Source organism: Bos indicus, chromosome 15 (genome assembly GCF_029378745.1).
Source record: "Bos indicus isolate NIAB-ARS_2022 breed Sahiwal x Tharparkar chromosome 15, NIAB-ARS_B.indTharparkar_mat_pri_1.0, whole genome shotgun sequence".
Classification (NCBI taxonomy): Eukaryota; Metazoa; Chordata; class Mammalia; order Artiodactyla; family Bovidae; genus Bos; species Bos indicus.
In genome coordinates, this window is record NC_091774.1 from 21,019,134 (window position 1) to 21,042,362 (window position 23,229).

Below are 23,229 nucleotides of genomic sequence, written 5' to 3' on the forward strand. Positions count from 1 at the left end.
TTGCTAAGTAACAATCATGTTTCATGTCCCATGGATTTTTTAGTGAGAGTTAGAAATGAAGCTTAAAGCTGTTTTAAGCCTGAGAGTTAGCATCTATACAGTCTTAATTAAATTAATATATTTTATTAAAACAATTATTTAAAGTACTCATTTGGTTTTTAATCCCAGCTTTAATTGTTGCTTACTGACTTTTATAAAAGGTCAACATTAAGAAACTGGAAATGCAAAGAATTTTTTGTCCCCAGCTATGAGCATAACAACTTGTTTTAAGTCTGAGAACATACATTTCATAGAAAAGTTTGATTTTAGATTACTCAGATTGTTTGAAACCTGAATTACACAGTAGTGATCTCCACAGGTAAATGAAAGGAAAACATGAGATAACTCATATGACATGCTTTGCACAATGTCTGGTAGATAGTAAGCATTTAAAAATGATTAACAGAACTCTCATCAACAATGGTTATCATCTCAAGATCTGCTACAGATGCTGTCCCTTAATGTAATTGGTCTTTTTCTGTTAACCACACTGAATGGACTCACTTATCCAGAATATTTTTTTAGTGAAATCAGTTTAAATAAGGTGAGGTGATAAATCATTTATCAATGACTCTTCAAAACAAATGCTGGAAAATTTGACTACAGAAACAGCAAAGTAGTTAGTAAACTAGACTGCTAAGTTAGTCAATGAGGATATTTAGGAATCAAAATGGTTTAATTTCATTGTCTTTATGATGCCTAGGAAAATTCCTGGTGCAGGGCAGATGTTAAATACTGACAGATTGAGGCATGATTGGATCATAGATAGTCTTCCACAGAGGCAAGTAGTAGGTAGGAAAGGGAACAGGAAATTAAAAATCTAATCATGAAAAATAAATATATAGGGAAAAGGAGTAACAACAAAAACATGCTTTTTTTCAGAAAAAAGTTTTAAAAAGTTGACAAGATAGTTCTGTTTGTAAAGAAAAAAAAAGAGGAAAATTCACATTTCTCTTTCCAACTATATCGTTAGCTGCTCGAATAAAGAGATATCATTTGTCTGGCACATAGGAAATACTTGATAGGCATCTATTAAATTAACACATGAATATTATAGAAGATTTAATATTTAATAGTATTTAATTTTAGGACTATATAGTCAATTTGCTGAGACATTTAGAATTATAATTAATTCATAATCAATTCTATCTTAGATCTTCATAGAAACTTACCAATAAGTGGGTATGGTGCCTCTTCTTTGCCAGAATTGACCCATAACTGGTACTCTTTCTCAGAGCCCTTGGAGACAAAAGAATTAACAATAATTCTTCACATTTGGTAAATGAATGAGAATACATTTTCTGGGCATTTTTATGTTTTGCAAAAAAAAGGGGGGGGCAATATAAATGCTTTTAAGCTTCATAGCGGGTGGATATGGCTTTTGAAGATGGTAGTTCTGATTCTATAACCTCTCTAAACCCTAATAGAGGACTCATTTTTACCTAGGGATGACTAGATCCACCGACTGTAACAGAATCAGGCCCTCACTATTATGGATAGCCCACAGAATATGAAATCATATATATGCTCTTTCACAAAGTAAGAAGAAACTTCTTGTTTTTCTGAAAGGTTAACTGATCTTTTTCAGAGTTCTAACTTCTGCTTCTCTGAACTTCTCAAAGAATATTGGATTTAATCTACAACATGCCCCTGCAATGACAACTTTGTTATCCAGAAAGCTACAACCCTGCTATGTCTGTGATGAAAAAGTAAAATCTCAAAGGCTGACTTCTGAGTGGAAGTCAGTTTAGCTGCTTCTGAGTAGAAGGAGAAGAATGACCATGGGGCTTTGAGGAGAGAGACAGGTAGCTGGCACGGTCTACACTGGCTTTACTTTGAGCAAGTCCAGGCCTGGGGACAGAAAGGACAAGAATTCTGTCTAGAGAATAGGCCCAGTTATAGGGAACAATGAAACTGTTCACTAGCAGAATCACAACCCAGCAATATTTAAAATCCCACTTGAAAGAAACAATATTAAATTATACAGACTTTGCTGTATCCTTTAAAAGAGGATAAAGCAAAAATGTTTTAAATGAAACTGCAACAGATGGGCAATATTTAATATTCTTACCTTTATCTTCTAATTAAAAATTATGATCCTGACCTTATAATGGAGGGTCCTGGCTAAGAGATTACATCTCCCACTGCCCTCCCCTACTCCATCATGTCCTTCATTGTTTCCTAGTCAAAAAACTTTATTGCAAACAGGAAGAGCAATTTAGTAAAAATCCTATCTTTTTTTATAGTGTTTGAAAACACTTTAATAATCCCTTACAACCTAAAAACCAAACTGCCTCAATTCCTAATTATACTGAACAGAAATATTTTTGGTATGATGAGACTGATCACTTTATCCAGAAGAACACAAGTGTCATTAATTAATTAATCTCTCTCCTTCCCCTTTAAACTGTTCATTCTCTTCTAATGTATAAGCTTATATAAGAAATCAATGCAGAGGTGTCTGCTTTATCCAGTGCATATATATTTCATTATATCTTAAATATATTATTAAATTTAACCAAAATAAATCTGATTTATTATCCTCATTTTGGTTGCCCTGAATTTTTAAGGACTTACAATTGGAATGTGTAAAAGCAAATTGAAACAGTTAAGACTATGGGATGTCTTTAATACATGTTACATCTTAGTAACACTACATTTTGATACTTATGGAGAATCTCACTCAAGAAATGATGTTGTTCAAGTGTTTCCTTTAGTTCCATCCTTCTGAAAGCCATTCCCTTTAACACAAAAACCCATTATGTGATTTTTATATACTGGTAGGGAGAATACGAGAACTTTCCAACTCTCTTTCCCTACCTCATCTTCAAACATTCCAATCTTCTCTATCAATAAAATTTCAAAAACTCACCATTGCCCCATGAAACAGAAAGAAGCAGAAGCTAAAAGCAAAGCAAGAGAAAATGTGGTGTGCATACTAAAATGCTTTAAAATCCATGATCTAATTCAAAACTTATTTTTAAATTTACCAGTTCATTTGGAGGTAGAACAACCCATCTTCTGGACCTGCAGCCACTGAATATGGTTACTAACTATTATGTTCTTTATGTAAAAATTCTATTGTAGGGTAAATCCTTCAGAATCCATCATTCTAAGACTGATTGAGTCTTGGGATAATAAGTGAATAATCAGGTAAGGAAGAAGAACCAGGAGAGGAGATAGGTAAATAAGAGTTACATAGTAACAAGTGAAAAGAGGGGAAAGAGGTTGAAACTTTCTATTAAGAATTTTATATCAAAAAATCCTAACTGTATATGTATAGCATATAATATTAAAATGCATGTTAACATTCTAACATTGTAGTCTAAACTTATTATGCTTTTCAGTTAACACAAGTTATAAAATGGGAATGGAAGAAGAGTACTCAATATTAAGCTAATATTAAAACTTCACTGTTCCAAGTGAAAGACCTATACACTGAAAACTATGTAATATCAATAGAAGAAACTGAAGATGATATAAATAAATGACAAAATAAATATAATCCCTATCAAAATATGGGCTTCCCAGGTGACACTAGTGGTAAGGAAATCCCCTGCCAATGCAGGAGACATGAGAGATGCAGGTTCGGTCCCTGGGTCGGGAAGATCCCCTGGAGGAGGGCGTGGCAACCCACCCCAGTACCGTTCTGGAGAATCTCATGGACAGAGGAGCCTGGAGGGTTATGGTCCTACACGACTAAAGCGACTTAGCATGCATGCACACGCTATCAAAATATACACATTTTTTCACAGAACTAGAATAAATAATCTTAAAATTTGTATGGAACCACCACAAAAGACCTCGAATAGCCAAAGAAATCTTGGAAAAAAAAAATGCTCCTTGGCTTCAAATAATACTAAAAAGCTATAGTTAATCAAGACTGTTATGATACTGGCACAAAAATACACACAAAGATTAATGCAATAGGATAGTGGACCCAGAAATAAACTCATGTGTACATGGTCAATTAATCTACAACAAAGTATGAAAGAATACACAATGGGGAAAATAAAGTCTCTTCAATAAGTGGTATTGGGAAAATAAGACAGCTACATGTGAAAAATAAAATAAGAATATTTTCCCTAACACATACAAAAATAAATTCAAAATGGATTGAAGGCCTAAAGGTTAAGAACTGAAAAACAAAAACTCCTAGAAGAGAACATAAGCAGAACACTTTTAAAATCATAACAATGTTTTTTTTGGATCTATCTCTTAAGGCAAAATGAATAAGAACAAAAATAAAGAAATATGACCTCATTAAATTAGTAAAAGCTTTTGCATAGCAAAGGAAACCAGTGATAAAACAAAAAGATAACCTACAGGATGGGGGAAGATATTTGGAAATGATATGACCAATAAAGGATTTAAATCCATATTTACACAGCTCATACAAATCAATATCAAAAAACTGATCCAATCCCAAAATGGGCAGAAGACCTGAACAGATATTTTTCCAAAGATGGCTTGCAGGTGGCTAGCTAACAGGCACATGAAAAGATGATCAACATCACTAAGTATCAGAGAAATGCAAATCAAAACAATGAGATATTACCTCACACCTTTAAGAAAGGTTATCATCAGGACTTCCCTGGTGGCCACTGATTAAGAATCTGACTTGCAAATACAGGAGATGTGGGTTTGATCCCTGGTCAGGAAACTAAGATTCCACCTGCCACAAAGAAAGCAGCCTATGCACAGCAACTACTGAAGCCCGCACGCTCTGGAGCCTGTGTAACTCTAGAGAGCCCCGACGCCACAACGAAGACCCAATGCAGCTAAAGAAGTAAATATTAAAAACTGTTATTGGAGTAACTGGACACTCAAATGCAAAAACAAAACAAAAAAAGGCTATCATCAAAACAACCACAAATAACAAAAGTGTTCAAAGATGCAGAGAAAAAAGAATCTTTGTACACTGCCGGTGAAAATGTAAACTGGTGCGGCCCTGGTGGAAAACAGGATGGAGGCTCCTCAAAAAACTACAACTACCATGAGATGCAGTCAGCCTACTCCTGTGTATATATCCAAAGAAAACAAAAACACTAATTTGAAAAGATATATGTACCCCAATGTTCACAGTGGCATTGCTTATGATAGCCAAGATATTGAAGCAATCCAAATGTCAAGCAATAGACAAATGGATGAAGAATATGTGGTATATGTGTGCATAAAAAATGGAATGCTACTCAGCCATAAGTAAGAATGAAAATTTTGTCATTTGCAACACAACATGAATAGACCTGGAAGGTATTGTGCTTACTGAAATAAGTTAAGACAGAGGACAAATACTGCATGCACTCATTCATATGTAAAATCCAAAAAAAAAAAAAAAACCCCAAGTGAACAGATACAGCAAAAGAGGAACATACATAGAAAGAACAAACTACCATTACCAATGAGGAGTAGGTTAGGAGGAAGGGCAAGGTAGGTGAAGGGGATTATGAGGTATAAAACTACTAGGTATAAAATAAATTAAGATACACGGATGCAATGTATAGCATAGGGAATATAGATAATATTTTACAATAATTATATGCTGAAGAATTGATGCTTTTGAACTGTGGTGTTGGAAAAGACTCTTAAGAGTCCCTTGGACTCCAAGGAGATCCAACCAGTCCATCCTAAAGGAGATCAGTCCTGAGTGTTCATTGGAGGGACTGATGTTGAAGCTGAAACTCCAATACTTTGGTCACCTGATGCAAAGAGCTGACTCATTTGAAAAGACCCTGATGCTGGGAAAGATTGAAGGCAGCAGGAGAAGGGGATGACAGAGGATGAGATGGTTCGACGGCATCACTTACTCAATGGACCTGAGTCTGAGTAAACTCTGGGAGCTGGTGAGGGACAGGGAGGCCTGGCGTGCTGCAGTCCATGGGGTCGCAAAGAGTCAGATGTGACTGAGCGACTGAACTGAACTGATATGGAGTATAATCCATAAAAACATCAAATCACTCATGTTGTACACTTGAAACCAATACAATATTATAATTCAACTATAGTTCAGTTCAAAAGAAAACAAAACTCTCAAAAAGAATAAAAACTGTTGTCATTATTTTCCATACTTTTGAGAACAAAATATGACTTTGGTACCTCTAAGAATCAGCTGTCTTATGATGGAAGGGATAGTATTTATAATAATCTAAAGTATCAAATAAAGGGCTTCCCTGGTGGCTCAGATGGTAAAGAATCATCTTCAATGCACGAGACGTGGGTTCAATCCCTGGGTTGGGAAGATCCCTTGGAGGAGGGCATGGCAACCCACTCCAGTATTCTTGCCTGGAGAATCCCCATGGACAGAGGAGCCTGGCAGGCTACAGTCCACGGGGTCACAAAGAGTCGGACATAACTGAGTGGCTAAGCACAAAGCATCAAAGTTTGTTTTTAATTAAGAATATCTAGCAGAGTAACTTACAGTTATCCCTAGCATTGGTAGTGACATGTTGATAACTTCATTTGCTGTATCTGAATTCGTTACTGTTATAGTTTTAGACTGTGGAGAAAAAAAGAAATACAGATATAAATAAAGGATTTTAAACCAGGGGAACAAATAATTACTGTCAAATGATTATCCACAGGCAAATCTTGATTTCAAGTGTTGACAAAGTACCACTTAGGTAGAACACAAATCCTTGATTATAATTTATTTTCATTCAATTTTTATAGTATTCCTTTTAATAAAACATCTCTTCCTCTTAAAATATGACTCAAAATATGAGATCTTCAGCCAGAAAGAAAAAGAATAAATATAGTTCAGAGAGATTACATGGACCACTCTCGAAACCAAACAAAAAGTCAGAGAGGCTGGTCCTCTGCATCATGTCTATGACTATTTCCATAAAGCAACATGTGATAAAAAAGGGAGAACATTAAACTATTTTCCATTTTTTTCTGAGCACTGTTTTCACAGTGTGGGTTTTTATTTCTTTGTATGGTAAAAAATCAGTTTAGACAAAATCAGAATAAGAACTGGTTACAAAATTTAAAGTTTGGAATTAAAAGCACTATTTATTGAGCACTTTCTGTATGTCAGGCACTGTGGCTGCCGAGACTCACTGCTGAAATCTGAAGAGGCCTTAAAACCAAAGAATCTGGCAAATAAACTGAACAGTTTAGAAAACTCAATTCTGTTACCAACTCTGCTACTGAATAGAGTATCTATAATATCCCTGTGTTAAATGCTCAACTACACTGAGAGATTACTGCTTAAAAATAAATAGTTCTCAACAAGAGAAATGGAATTGATGAGATTACCTATAGAGTTCACTGAATTATAAGACATTATTTAAAAATAAGACAATGCTATGCTATCAAAAAAGAAATAAATATTGGGAATTTGGGATTGACACACACACACTGTTATATTTAAAACAGATAACCAACAAGGACCTACTTACTATATAGCACAAGGGACTCTGCTCAATACTCTTTAATAAACCAAGAGGGAGAAGAACTTGAAAAAGTATAGATACATGTGTATGTAAACTGAATCACTTTGCTATACACTTGAAACTAGCACAACATTGTTAAATCAATCAACTATACTCCATTATAAAATAAACATTAAAAAGGAAGGATTTACTATGCACATAGGTAGATTTTACATATTCTAATTATCATATAAATAAGCAATTAGTGCTGTGTCCCTGATAAGGCTTAAATGGCACAAATAAGTAAAATAAATGGAAACAGAATGATCTAAAAATAAAGCTAAGTGAAATCCACTGATAACTCATCACTTATCTATCCTTGCATTTATTCTCTATAAATACAATAACAAATTGCTTCTGAAATTCATTCACTGATTTCAAACTGCATTCCTTATAGTTTCAAGGATTAAGCAAAAGTATCAGAAATGAACAGGGAAAGCTCAGTGTTTGTCTTCCACCAGAAAGACCTATCCTATAACACTAATAACCACTCCCAAAGTACCTGGTTTCTAAAATAATGATTTTTCTTAATATTAGGTATATATGTTCAAAATAGTAATTATAGGATGTGTTTTTTTTTTTTTTCTTGCATGCATCTCTGGTAGAAAAAACAAATGAATTCTTAGCAGATGCATGTTCTTTGGCTAGTAAACAAAAAAAATAGCAATTTAACTAGAGCATGTGGCTATTTTTTCCCACATTAGCAGAATTCACTAACAAGTTGTGCATAACTAAAGGCCAAGGAGAATGAATGCCTCTCATACATGCACTCCTATGTGGGGGAATCACTCTGGAAGCAGGGCTCCCTGTAAGGAGACTCTTGCCATGGAGCAACTTCAGAGAGCAAAAGACCGTGTGTCACATCATCACGAACTGAAGCAGGATATGAGTGATAAAACAGAGCTGCTGAGAAGTGTGACAATCTACAGTATCATAAAAATGCTCATTTCTATTTTGTGCATTATCGACAACATTTTGGACTATATTTCAGTCATAAGATTGCATATAACACTTAGGGCTAAACAAACTTAATTTTTATTTTGACCAAAATGATAAAATCTGTGCTGATTCATTAAAAATGTTATCTCTCTCGGCTCATCCATTTGTTAAGCTGAGGAATTCAATACCTAAAAACTCAAAGAATGAAGAACTTTCCAAAACTTACTCTCAACTTAAGAAGTGACAGGTTGGAAAACTTGCTTAATACTAATAGGAAATATCTCCTTGTGGAAATGTCTTTACTACCAGCCTCTGTGGCTGCTACTGAAAAGATCCAGAGAAGCATTAATGTCAGAGGAAGGACAGAGACATCTGACAGGCAATAATCTTACCAAGTGTAAATGTTAAATACTGAGTTAATATGAATTTCTCTCACTTCATTTTCTCTAGGGTTACTTTTCATATGTACAACACAGATACCCAGGGAAATATACCTTCTCACAATGTATTTTTCTAAATGCCTACCTTCCACAGCACATACCCAGCCTGTCTGCCTGCCTGTCTCTCTTTCTATCCAGGTGTTCTGCCTTAGGCAGGGACTTAGAATTTAATGTTCTGACTTAGAAACACTTACATAGGCACAATTCCCAATGTCCTTGGCGAAGATTTTGAGGGGAATGCTCTTCGGGTAGTCCTTTTCTTTCTCTAGATTGATGTATCTAATCAAACGCAACAACAACCCAAAACAACACTGAGTCAGATGGATTTTGCTAATGGCTTATTTTTAAAGCATTCTATTTTGCTAATATTTTCAATATATTTATGTGCTATTTTTAAAAAGACAGATGGAAAGACTCAGCAAAGTCAGATTACATTATGGGTTGGAAGAGAATTTAAAAAAAAATTTCTCAGGACATTAGGCATAGGCACAAAGAAGAACAGAGGAGATCCATTTTAAAAGAGGTTTGGGAAGCACAGTCCGGTTAAGACATCTTTTGGTGATGCTTTATCCTCAACACTTCCCTACATTTTCTGGACTGTCCACTTAGCACTTATCTTAGTGATAAGTACAGGAGCATATATACTACTTTACTAGACCAAACCAAAACAATGGGCTTTTACTTCTCATTGAGCTATACACCTTGGTTTTCTCCAAGCTTGGGAAGGGAGAGCAGAGAGGAAGGACGGAAGGACTATGGGAATAAGAGATGAGCCTCAATTGATCATTTTAGTCCATATGCTCAAAGGTTGGGATAATAATTGAATTTTGAGGGGCTCAGCAGAAAACCTCCATGAATGGAAACGGAAATAATACATGCTTTGAGGAAACTGTTAGCTCCAAATGGTAGGCTGGGAACACAGAAAGAGATGGGAAAGATTATTGATAAATTTCTGTCTAGAAAGATCTAACCAGACCTCAACATTCTCCTTCCTAGTAAGAAAGAAATACATGTAATCAGAGAACATTACTTACAGTAAGCAGTAGCTAATGTACAGTTTAAACAGCTTATTTTGAGGACAAATGAACAGTTTCTATTAAGGTGAAGGGGGATAGCTTGGGGCACATTCTTGCAGAAAAAACTTTAATTCATTTACTTCATTAAGGTGTAATTATACCTTACAGAATTAGAAAATATATACTAAAAAAAATACCTTTGAAGGAGAGAGAGCCATTTGTCCTTCTGTTCTGGAGAACTGCAATAAGAAAATGGGAGACAAAATTAAACTATGCAAAATACTTATTTTAACTTTTTAAATTCAGATGGAATAACAACAGCCTGTTACTGATATGGGCCCACATGGCTGCAACCTTGGCATAACTGTGTCCTAAAGAACCCTGAAGTGAAGTGGCTATTAGGAAGAACTACACAGTCAAGCATAGTGTTATTAAAACCTCCTGGGTGGATCCAAGACAGACCCACTTCTCTACTTCATGGCTCTTTTACAAGTGGTATACTGATAGTGGAAAAGGTAAATGACTGGGAATTCAAAAATTGCATGTATTCAAAAATGCATGCAATATGTATCATTATGGACATATCACATAACATTGCTAAGCTTCAACACCCACATCTGTAATTATCTCAGAGTGTTTTTGTAGTTTTCAGTGGCATGCAAATAAAAACTATGTTTCTTTTGAGATTAAAGAGATTAAGGAGAAATCTGGCATATTGATGGAAATACCTTGGCTCAGAAACCAGTTTATTGTCAGCAAAAGAAACATTTATTTCTCTATACATATGGTAGGACTAAAATTTAGCCAATGAATTAATACAAAATTTATTTTTAATTACTATAATCATCTAAGATCAATTCATTTAAACAAATAACTATTAATTTTCCTGCTGAAGTCACTGCTGCATTTAATTCTTAAAAATAAAGTTTATTTCTATATGGTCTTGTTACTCATTAGCTCTTAAAATCATATTTCTAACCTTCTCAAAGAAGTTGGAAACACTAGTTATTTTCTTCTTCCAGAAAAATACACTTAACAAATATTTGTAATTTGTTTCTTTGTTGCTTACAATTTTCCCCATAAGTAATCTCCCAGAATTGGTCATTCCAAAGTGCACTGTATCTCTTTTGCCACTGACCAATTTTCATCTTTCATAATGCTTATAATCTTTTACGCCTTCTTTCATAAACAGAAGATTTTCTAGGTTCATTAATGTCAAATATTGCATTTATTTAGCAAAAATTTATGTTGAAAAAAAGGGTGTGTTTTCTTTAGACTTTTAAACTTTTTTCAAAGCAATTAAGAAGATCACCCCTTTAAACACATAGTATTTTTTAAAACTTTTTTTGGCATTTTTTAAAACTTCTAATTGACATGTAAGATACACAAACTGTAGAATGCTTAAAAGTACAGTTTGAAAATTTTTCACAAATTGAACATACCCATGTGACTCACACCCATATTCCACAGAAAACCACCTTTTCAGGTGTCCCTGTGTTCATTTTCAGGCACTAGTTCCCACTATCTTGACTTCTAACAAAACAGAACAGTTTTGTTTGTTTGAGCACTTCTTATAAATGTAACCATATATTATGTGCTATTTTTGTACACGGCTTCTTTCATTTAGCATTATATTTGTGAGACAGCCATATTACTGTATGTGGTTTTAGCTTGTTCATTCTCATTGCTGTACAGCGTTCCATTGTTTGAATATACAGTAATTGTGAGTAATGAGTTAATCAAAAGGAACAAATTTTTAAGTGCATCAGGTCAACTCATTGAAATTGATTTGGTAATTTTGTAGTTCCGCTATCTCTTGCTCTAGGCAAGAATCCAGGACTTCTCTTTCCTTGCTACTGCTGCTGCTAAGTTGCTTCAGTGGTGTCCGACTCTGTGCGACGCCAGAGACGACAGCCCACCAGGCTCCCCCGTCCCTGGGATTCTCCAGGCAAGAACACTGGAGTGGGTTGTCATTTCCTTCTCCAATGCATGAAAGTGAAAAGTGAAAGTGAAGTCGCTCTGTCGTGTCTGACTCCTAGCGACCGTCCATGGGATTTGCCAGGCAAGAGTACTGGAGTGGGTTGCCATTGCCTTCTCCAAGGCACTTTTAAAGAACTAAAAACAGAAGTACTCCAAAATCAAGGCTAGCTCTGAGTTTAATAAGCACCTATGATAGGAGCCAGGAGAGAAGAAAGTGGTATATCTTAGTGAAAGAAAAAGGGTGAGACAGACAGGAAAGACTCCCTTAAACCTGGGAGGAGACAGAATCTGTTACCGTTAAGAGTTGGCTGGGAACCATGCACCACTCAGTTGAGGTGCCTAACGAGACAGAAAGCTCCCTGAGGAAATGATTATAAGGAGTAAGTGGGGAGGCTTGCTCCTAGGAACTAAGGTTTTTATTTTACATCAATAGAGACTTGCAGCCCACAAGTGGCAAGGAATCAGAGCATCTATGGATGCCAAAAACCAACTCTGGGCATAAAAGAGAGAACGTCAGCAGAGATCACAAGAGACTGAAGGTCAGAAGCATTTCATCTGTTTCGAGGACATCACAGAAGTCTCCTGTATTCTGGTTCTACCCTAAGAAAACAGGGGTTCCATTAAAGAAGAAAATTTTATTTCCTAAAAGCCTGGCTAAATAGGGGCTCAAGGTAGATTTTAATTTGATCGATACATAAACAGGCTCTTGTGGCATACCTGAATTTGTAGAATAAGATTCATATTAGGTACCTAAATTAAAATGTTATTCTGATTCCTCTTATAGATAGATCATTGTCAGATTTAAATACTTTCATTATCTTCTGAATAATGTTCCCATTTTATTGCACTGTTCCCACTTTATTATTGTATTTGTCTTAAACCCAAGGAGAAGTTCCTATTTTTCTGACAGAGATAGACCCTAGCGTGAATAGCATCCAAATAGTGAATAAGCATCCACATAGTGATAGAGGTAAGAAATTTCTTTTAGTCTGTTTCAAGATGTGGCATCTACACCACTTCCCAAGGTAAATCATGGAAAATTCACATTTATTGACCACTCTTCCCCCAATTTGACTTAATTGGGAATTTCTTAGAGATTCTGACAGTTGATATCAGCCTTTGATTTCAAAACTATTAGTCTACATTTTTGTTTTCTTATAAATATTAGAGTGACTGGCTATGAAAGACTGCTTCTTGAGCTGCTAGCCCAATAGCATTTTAAAGCAATCATGAACTAGATTTTCTTAATATTTATTTATATAAATGATTTCTGATGTTCTTTACTCTTTGGTAAAGATCGAAGCCACTTTCTTGGATCATTTCACTTCAGGCTGAAAAATTTCTGTCAGCATTTTTGTTTTTGTAGTACAGTTCTGCTGGCAGTAAATTCTTAGAGTTTAAAAAAATTTTATTTCACTTTCATTTTTGAAGGATATTTTTGCTAGATATAATATTCTAGGTTGAAAGGTTTTTCTTTAATTATTTTTTTAATTGAAGTATAGTTGAATTTAAATTGAATTCCATTTAACGTGTTATAGAAAAATCCAAATGAACTTTGTGGCCAACCCAGTATTATATCTGCTTTAGGTGTACAACACAATGATTGAATATTTTTCTACATTATATCCCATTAAAAGCTACTATATTAATTATAATCCCCTGTGCTGTACAATATATCCTTGGTTCTTATCTGTTTTATCCATAGCAGTTTGTATCTCTTAATCCCATAGCTGTAATGTGTGCCTCCCCACCTCTCTCTCCCCATGGTAACCACTACTTTATTTTCTGTTATCTTTGAGTCTATTTCTGCTTTTGTATTTCCATTCATTTTAATTTCTTGATTCCATGTATAAGTGATATTACACAACATTTATCTTTTGCTGACATATATCACTAAGCACAATATTCTGAAGGTTCATTCATGTTGCTGCAGATGGCAGAAGTTCATTCTTTTTTACGTCTGAATAATACTCCATCCTGTGTGTGAGTATATATGCACTGTATCTTTATCCATCCATTCGTCTGTTCATGGATGCTTGGGTTGCTTCCATATCTTGACTCTTATAATGACACTATGAACATTGGGTACATGAATCTTTTTGAATTAGTGTTTTTGCTTTTTTTCTGAATGTATATCCAGGAGTAGAACCGCTGGATCCTATAGCAATTCTAGTTTTAGTTTTCTTTGAAGAGCCTCCATACTGTTTTCCACAATGGCTGTACCAATTTACATTCCCAACAGAGTACAGGGGTTTCCTTTTATCTACATCCTCAAAAACATTTGTTCTTGTCGATGACAGCCATTCTGAAAAGTGTGAGGTGATATCCCATTATTGTTTTGATTTATATTTCTCTGATAATTAGCAAGGTTGAACATCTTTTCATATGCTGTTAGCTAGCCATCTGTAAGTCATATTTAGAAAAGTGTCTATTCAGGTCTTCTGCCAATTTTGGACTGTTTGTTTTTTGATACTGAGTTGTATGAACTGTTTAAATAGTTTAGATATCAATCTTTTGTTGAACTCATTATTTGCAAATATCTTCTTGCATCCTGTAGGTTGTCTTTTTGTTTTGTCAATGGTCTCCTTTGCTATGTAAGAGCTTTTTAGTTTAAGGGCATTTCTTTATTTTTGCTTTTCTTTATTTTGCCTTAGGAGACAGATCCAAAAAAATAGTTACTGTTTATGTCAAAGACTGTTCTGCCTATGTTTTCATCTATGAATTTCATGGTTTCTGGTCTTACATTTAGGCCTTTAATACATTTTGTCTTTATTTTCGTTTACAGTATGAAGGGATGTTCTGACCTCACTGTTTCACACATAGATGTACAGTTTTCCTAGTACCATTTGTTGAAGAGACTTTAATCTCTCCATTGTATATTCTTGCCTCCTTTGTAGTAGATTAATTGACCGAAAGTGTGTGGGTTTATTTCTGGGATCACTATTCTATTTCATTGATCTATGTATCTGTTTTTGGGCTAGGCTCATGCTGTTTTGATTACTGTAGCTTTCTAGTATAATTTGCAGTCTGGGAGGGTAACACCTCTAGCTTTGTTCTTTTTTCTCAAGATTACTTTGGCAATTCAGGGTCTTTTGTACTTCCATATGAATATCAGGATTATTTGTTCAGTTCTGTGAGGCCACTTTAACAATATTAATTCATCTAATCTAAGAGCATGGGAGATCTTTCCATTTCCTTGTATCAGCTTCAGTTTCCTTGAATGTTTTAGTTTTCAGTGTATAGGTCTACATTAAGTTTATTCCTAGGCATTATATTCTTTTTGCTATGATTTTAGATGGGATTTTTTTTCTTGCTTTCTCTTTCTGTTAGTTTAGTACTTGTATATGGAAAAGCAACAGATTTATGTATATTAATCTCATATCCTGCAACTTCTGAATTCTTCTATTAGTTCTAATAATTTTGGGTGGAGACATTAGGGTTTTCTATACATAGTATCTTGTCATCTGCAAATAGTGACAGTTTTACTTCTGCTCTTTCACTTTGGATGCCTTTCATTTCTTTTTCTTGTCTGATTGCTGTGAGTTAGACTTCCAATAGCATGTTAAATAGAAATGGTAAGAGTGGGCATCCCTGTCTTTCTTTTTAATTTAGAGGAAAGGCTTTCAGCTTTTCACCGTTGAGCATGATATTAGGTCTGGGTTTATCAAAATGTTCTTTATTATGCTGAGATATATTCTCTATAATCCAACTTTGATGAGAGTTTTTATCATGAATGGATGTTGAATTCTGCCAAATACACTTTCTGTGTCTCGACACAGAAAGGATTTTTATCCTTCCATTTGTTAATGTGACATATCACACTGATTGATTTGCAAATACTGAACTGTCCTTGTGCCCCTGGAATAAATCCTACTTCATCATGGTGTATGGTTCTTTCTATATACTGTTGGTTCCATTTGCTAATATGTTGCTAAGGGTTTTTGCATGTCTATTCATCAAAGATATTGACCTCTAATTTTTTTGGAGCATCTTTGTCTGGTTTTGGTATCAGGGTAATGGTGCTCTCAGAGAATGAGTTTGGGAGTGTCTCCTTCAATTTTTTTGGAGAGTTTGAGAGGATTGATATTAGCTTTCCTTTATATGTTTGGTAGAATTTTCCTGCGAAGCCAGAATTTCCCTGTGAATTCCTAGACTTTTGTTTGCTAGCAGTTTTTTAAAAAATAACAAATTCAATGACAGTACTAGTGATCAGTATGTTCAAATTGTTTGTTTACTCCTATACAATGTTAGCAGGTTTTGTTGGAAATTTGTCTATTTCTTCTATGTTGTCCAATTTGTTGGCAAACAATTGTTCACAGGATTCACTGATGATTTTTGTATCTCTGTGGCATTGGTTGTTAATTTCTCCTCTTTCATTTATTTTATTTCCTTGGGTCCTCTCCCTTTTCTTCTTGGGGAACCTCATTAAAGGTTTATCAATTCTGTTTATCTTTTCAAAAAACAAGCTCATGGTTTCATTGATCTTTTCTATTTTTTTGGGGGGGGGTGGAGGGACTGTATTTTATTTGTTTCTTTTCTGATCCTTACTATTTCTTTCCTTCTGCTGACTTTGGGGCTTTGTTTGTTCTTCTCTTTCTATTCCTTTAGATGGCAGGTTAGGTTGTATTAGAGATTTTTCTTGTTTCTTGAGGAAGGCCTGTATTGCTAGAAGCTTTCCTCTTAAGAGATGCTTTTGCAACATCCTGCTGTGTTTCCACTGTTATTTTTCTCAAGGTATTTTCTCATTTCTTCTTTCATTTTATCATTGACCCACTGGATTTTCAGTAGCATGTTGTTTAGTCGCCAAGTATTTGTGCTTGTCATGCTTTCCCTGCTGTAACTTGCTGTAATTATTTTCCAGTCACTACTGGAAAAGATGCTTGCTATAATTTCTATCCTGTTAAATTTATGTACACTTGTTTTCTGGTCTAGTATGTAATATATCCTGGAGAATGTTCCATGTACACTTGAAAAGAATGTGTATTCTGCTGGTTTTGGTTGGAGTGTGCTGCAGTTATCTACTAAGTCTACCTGGTTTAGTATGCCATTTAAGGTCATTGTTCCTTTAATAATTTTCTGTCTGGATGATCTGTCTGTTGATGTAAGTGGGGTATTAACATCCCTTACTATTATTGTATTAATAATATTATTGTCAGTTTCTCCACTTATGTCTTTTAATATTTGCTTTACATGTTCAGGTGCTCCTGTACTGAGGGCATATATGTTAATGAGTATAGTATGCTCTACTTGTATTGGTCCTTGTTTTATAAAATAATGCTCTTTTTTGGTCTATCGCTATAGCTTTTTAAAAAATCAATTTTGTCTGTTAAAAATATTGCTACTCCAGCTTTCTTGTCTTTTCCATTCATATGAAATACAAAACATCTTTTCCATGTCATCACTTTCAGTCTGTGTGTCTTTAGTTCTGAAGTGAGTCTCTTACAGGCAGCATATTGGTGTTTGTTTTTTTTTTTTTAAATCCAGTCAGCCATCCCATGTCTGTTGATTGGCACATTTAGTCCAGTGACATTTAAGGTAATTATTGAAAGGTATGTACTCATTGCCATTTTATTATTCTTTTCTGGTTGTTTTTGTAGTTCTTCTCTTGTCATTTCTTCTTTTTCTGTTTCTTACCTTGTGGTTTTATGATTATCTTTAGTAGCATGCTTGTGTTCCTTTGTTTTTACTTTTCAGTTCAGTTCAGTTCGGTCGCTCAGTCGTGTCTGACTCTTTGCGACCCCATGAATCGCAGCACGCCAGGCCTCCCTGTCCATCACCAACTCCCGGAGTTCACTCAAACTCACGTCCATCGAGTCGGTGATGCCATCCAGCCATCTCATCCTCTGTCATCCCCTTTTCCTCCTGTCCCCAATCCCTCCCAGCATCAGAGTCTTTTCCAATGAGTCAACTCTTCGCACGAGGTGGCCAAAATACTGGAGTTTCAGCTTTAGCATCATTCCTTCCAAAGAAATCCCAGGGCTAATCTCCTTCAGAATGGACTGGTTGGATCTCCTTGCAGTCCAAGGGACTCTCAAGAGTCTTCTCCAACACCACAGTTCAAGAGCATCAATTCTTCGGTGCTCAGCTTTCTTCACAGTCCAACTCTAACAGCCATACATGATCACTGGAAAAACCATAGCCTTGACTAGACGGACCTTTGTTGGCAAAGTAATGTCTCTTTTTAAGTACCAATTATAGGTTTTTGATTTGTGGTTATCATGGGGTTCATATACGTTAACCTACAACTACATCTACTTGTTTTAAGCTGTAGTCATTTAAGTGAAACACATTCTAAAAGATTTATATTTTTTATCCCCCTCTGACATTTTCTGCTTTTGATGTTATATTTTACATTTTCATGTTATCCCTTAACTATTTATTTGTAGTTATAATAGCTACTTTTATATTTTTTATTCCCCTCTCTGACATTTTCTGCTTTTGATGTCATATTTTACATTTTCATATTATCCCTTAACTATTTATTTGTAGTTATAACAGCTACTTTTAGATATAACTTTTAATATATAACTTTTTAATATACTTTTAATATAGCTTTTTAGTTATAATATCTACTTTTAGCCCTTTTAGTAATAAAAAGACAATTGTTTGTCTTTTTATTTTCATACTAGCTCACTTAAGTGGTTGATTCTCAGTCCCTACTATTTACTTTCCTAGTCGGATTTTCCCTTTCCTACAGATTCTTATTTTCCACTTAGAGGAAATTCTTTAATTATTTTAGGGCAGGTTTAATATGGATGAACTCTTTCAGTTTTTGCCTTCTGAGAAGTCCTTTACCTCTTCTTTGACTCCAAATGATAATCTTGCTAAGTATCACAGGTTCCCTTTACACTTTGAATCCATCATGTCATGCTTCCTGTCCTATTTAGGATCCTCCTTGCTTCCTGTACCTGCGTATCTGTTACTCTCTACAAGTTTGGCAAGTTTTCCACCATAATTTCATGAAATATTGAGTTTCAATTTCTCCCTCTCTTTGCCTTTTGGGTTACCTATAATGTGAATGTTGGTAAGCTTAATTAATGTTATTCCAGAGCTGTCTTAAACTCTTTTCACTTAAACACTTTTTCTGTTCTGATCAGGAGTTTATTATTCTGTTTTCCAGATCACACAGTGTACTATCCTTTCTAGTGTATGTTTTATTTTAGTTATTGAATTCTTCATTTCTAACTGGGTCCTATTTTCTAGTTTCTTGTTAAAATTTTTCACTGTCTTCATCTATTTTTCCCTAATCAGGTTAATATTTTTACTATAAATGCTTTGAATTCTTTGTCTGATAAACAGTTTATTACATATTTCTCTCGGGTTTTCTCTTACTTCTTCAACTGAAACCAGTTCCTCTGCCTTTTTCATGATGCTTACCATTTTCGGCCTCTGTGTATTTTGGTGAAACACTCACCTATTCCATTCTTGAAATGGTGTACTTAGGTGGGAGCATCCCTATACAGACTGTGTGTGCCCAGTGCCACTGGTGGCAGAGCTGGATCTGATGTAGATGAAAGTCAGACGTTTCCTCAGTGTATGCCAGCAGCAATAGCCTTGGGGGTGGATGTGGCTGGAAATGGATAGGTTAGAGCTGAAGCTATTTGTGAGGCAGGACTTCCTCTCTCTTCAATGGCTCTCAAATTGCTGCAGCAGAAGCCCTGAGATTCAGGCCTCAGCTGGCTCTGTTCCTGTAAGCGTGTGCTTTCATTTCTCTAAGTACTGGAACCTTTGTTGCAGAGTGGGGCCGTGCTGATGCAAGGTGGGGCTCGTGTGGGTTCTTGGTTCATGTCAGCCTCAGACAGACATCTGAGCTGTCTCTGATCTGCTGACTGTGCAAGAATCTGCAATTGTTTCCCTTACTCTGCTCATAGGCAGCTGTGGGTCTGCATCCCCTTTGTCCTTCTCCCTCCTCTGCTGCCTCCACTGTCATGTCCTGTACTGCAGGACAGGCAGGGTTTGTGTGAACTCTCCATATATTGTGGCATGAGCTGTAATGAATCAGGCGTCATCAGAGTTCTGGTCTGCCTCTGATGTACTCCTTAAGTAAGCACCAACGATGGCCACTGCTACCCACCCAAACATCACCTCAGGACCAAGTCACCTTTGGTGGCCCAAGTTCTGTTCCTAGTCATGGCAGCTCTTGGTCCAGTGGGGAGTTGCAACTGGAGGAAGCAGGGCTTGAGCATTTCTCCACCAGGCCCAAATCATGCACCACTGAGGTGCTTAGGGAAAACAAGCAGCCCCTAGAGCAATCCTCTATCAGACTTCTCCACTCTGCCGCAGGGGCAAGCCAGCTTATGAGTGTGTATGTGCGTTTCTGTGTATGAATGAGTGTGTATATGCATGCAAGCAGAGTCCAGGTTTCCCACAGCCTTCTTGTTAGTTCCAGCAGTTCTCCAATGAGCCAAGAGGGCTGGTCTTCCCTGTGTAGGATGCCAGGAGTGGGATGCCCAATCTGTGGTTTGAACTGCTCACTCCCCAGGGCAGGTCTCTGCCCGTGTAATCTCCCTTTTCCTCTGAGGATACTCCTGGTGGCAAGCTCCCAGCCTGATCACTTTTCTTTTCTTCCTGATTACATGTGGGTCTTTCTTACAGCCTTGGTTGTACAGGAGTCTTTCTGCCAGTTTTCAGTGAGAATCATTCCACATGTAGATGTGGAATAATCTACATGGGGGAAGGCAAGTTCTACATCCTCCTACTCTGCCACTTTGATCAATCTTGAGTCTTTAAACACTCTAAAGATGCTATTTCGGTGATCTCTGAAACAGCCATAATTTCTGATGGGAAAACCACAGTGATGCAAACTGTTGTTCCACTGTATGCAATGTGTTGTTTTTTTCTGGCTGCTTTCATGATTTTCTCTTATATTTAGTTTATAGCAGTTTGTCTATAAATAAATAGGTGACGTTTTATTCATACTACTCTCATTTAGGGTTCACAGAGCTCACTGAATCTGTACATATATGTCTTTCACCAAATTTGGGAGATTTTTAAATCACTATTTCTAAAATATTTGTTCTGCCACATTCCCTCTCTCTCTTCTTTCCAGAATTCCCATTACATGTATATTATACATTTTGGTTTTCCTCCAAGTCTGTGATGCATTTTTGATTAAAAAATCTTTTTTCCTCTCTTTCTCAGATTGGATAATCTCTGTTGATATACTTTCAAATTCACTGACTTATTTTTCTTTCATTTCCATTTTGCAACTAAAGCCACAGAGAGAATTTTTTAAAATTTAAGATATTATAATTTTTAGTTCTAGAATTTTCATTTGGCTTTTGAAAAATATTTTCTATGTTTCTGCTAAGATTTCCTATCTTTTCACTCATTTCAATTGGCTTCTTCTTTTACCTACTGAGCATAGTTTTAAGAGTTGCTTGTAAGTTCTTTTATAGAAATTCTAACTAATAGATCATCTCATGATTGGCTTCTATTTATTATCTTTTTCCTTTCTAGATACTTCATAGATTAAAAAACTTCAGATAACACTCTAGACATTATAAATATCTTATTCTGGAGATTCTGAGTTTTGTTATATTTGCAAAATAATGTTGATGTTTTAACAGACAACTCATTTTATTAGATTCAAGCTGAAAATCCCACCTCTCCTGTGTTCAGCAGAAACTCAGTGCAAGTCTTTCAGCCTTAGCTTGAAGCTGCTTTAAGTCTGTTCCATGTATGTGTGGTTCAGCATTCAGCTGGGCAGAGTCTAAACAGAAAATCTGGAGCTTCCTTTCTCTGATACTCTTCTTTCTGAGATTTCCTCCCTCAAGTTCCTGCAGCTGTGGCTGACCCAAACTCTATACTTCGGTGTTTCAGCCCAGAATGCCTGAGGTTTTGTCAGTTTAGATGCCCTGTACCACGATTTGACTGCAGCCTGCCCTCAGGCTGATGCCTTAAAAGCAGGAAACTCATGCAGTGCTGATGCCTTGTTCCGTTTCAATTCTTCTCCCAAATCTGCCAACATTTTGTTCACTTTCCAGAACCTTCAGGAGGTTGTTGTTTGTGTTTTGTTCAGTTTACAGTTGTTATCTGTAGAGTGGTCCGTGTGTTAAGACCTCACTCTGCCATACCAGAGTCTGAACTCTTCCACACTACTTTTTTTTTTTTTTAAGAGTAATCTTTTAATTTCAAGATAGGTTTAGATTTTCAGGAAAGTTGCAAAGATAGTACAGAGAATCCCTGTATACCTCACACCCAGTTTTTGTTTCTTCTAATGTTATCTTCTCACATTATCAAGGCACATCCATCAAACTAGGAAACCAATATTGGTACATTACCATTAACTACACTACTGACTTCAGATTTCACCAGTGTTTCCATTAATGCCCTTTTCCTATTTTCTACTGTAGGATACCACGTAGTAGATTTAGATGTCATGTCTCCTTACTGACCTTTTCTGGGCCTTTTCATGTTTTTTGTTTTTTTTTTTTTGATTGTGACAATTTTGAGGCTTATTGGTCAGGTAACTCTATAGAACATTCCTCAATTTGGGCTTATCTGATATTTTTCTTGTGATTAGACTGGGTCTATGGGTATTGGAGACAAATACCACAGTAGCTTCTCATCACACTATCAAAGCATAGATGATGTCCACATGACATCACCAGGGATGTTAACTTAGTCATTCAGTTAAAGTACTATACTTTTTGAGGAATTATTTTATAAATTATTCTATATTTTCCCTTCTACTTAAAAAAGTTTTATGGAAACTCCTTATTTAAAGACATAATGTAGTCTCACCCTTCACTTGAAATCCCTTCCTTTCAGCTGTAAACACCAGGGAGATTAAACAATATGAAATGACAATATTTAGAGAAGCTTGTCATGAAAAAGAAGACACGTGGAGAATGATACAAATGTATGTTTCTTCTAAATAAATTCTTAAAATCCTGTGGTAGGTCAAGAGTGCATAATAGAATTTAATGGCATGCCTTTCCTTTATTAGAAGATTAACAGCTCCAAAAAAGTACTTATTTGGTTTTAAAATGATGCCTGAGGAGTTGGATGGTAATGAGGAAGTAGAAAGAAAATTGTGTGCTTGAAATAAAAACCAGCTCTTTTAAGTGTAAAACAAATACTGAACATGCAATTGTTCAAAATCATAAGTCTGAGTTTTCATATGCTCATTCTGAACAGAAAAGTGTCAGTTTAGCCTGTTCAGATAAGAGCACAAAGATTCTCTCTTCATACATTCTCCAACTCCATCCCAGCCAAGGAATAAGTCTTAGGAAACTGACTTTCCTTCCTTGAATTCATAAATCTGGTTTTTATTGTCACACCTCTGTAGATACCAAGTTAGAACATGATGTGCAGTTAGGAACCACATTATTTCATGACATTAAATTTATTTCTATAATCATAAACTATTTTTAAAGA

General features: G+C 35.7%; 1 protein-coding gene across 5 annotated transcripts in view; it reads right to left on the minus strand.

Annotated features, from left to right (window-relative positions):
* The window catches only part of ARHGAP20 (Rho GTPase activating protein 20), a 219,124-nt gene that overhangs the window by 49,355 nt on the left and 146,540 nt on the right, over positions 1-23,229 (minus strand). For all 5 annotated transcript variants that reach the window (XM_070803387.1, XM_070803384.1, XM_070803388.1 and 2 more), the window contains exons 5-8: positions 10,065-10,106; positions 9,046-9,130; positions 6,458-6,535; positions 1,212-1,278 (exon numbers count right to left, since the gene is read on the minus strand). In XM_070803387.1, coding sequence (XP_070659488.1) covers positions 1,212-1,278; positions 6,458-6,535; positions 9,046-9,130; positions 10,065-10,106 — 272 coding nt within the window. The remainder of the gene's footprint in view (positions 1-1,211; positions 1,279-6,457; positions 6,536-9,045; positions 9,131-10,064; positions 10,107-23,229) is intronic.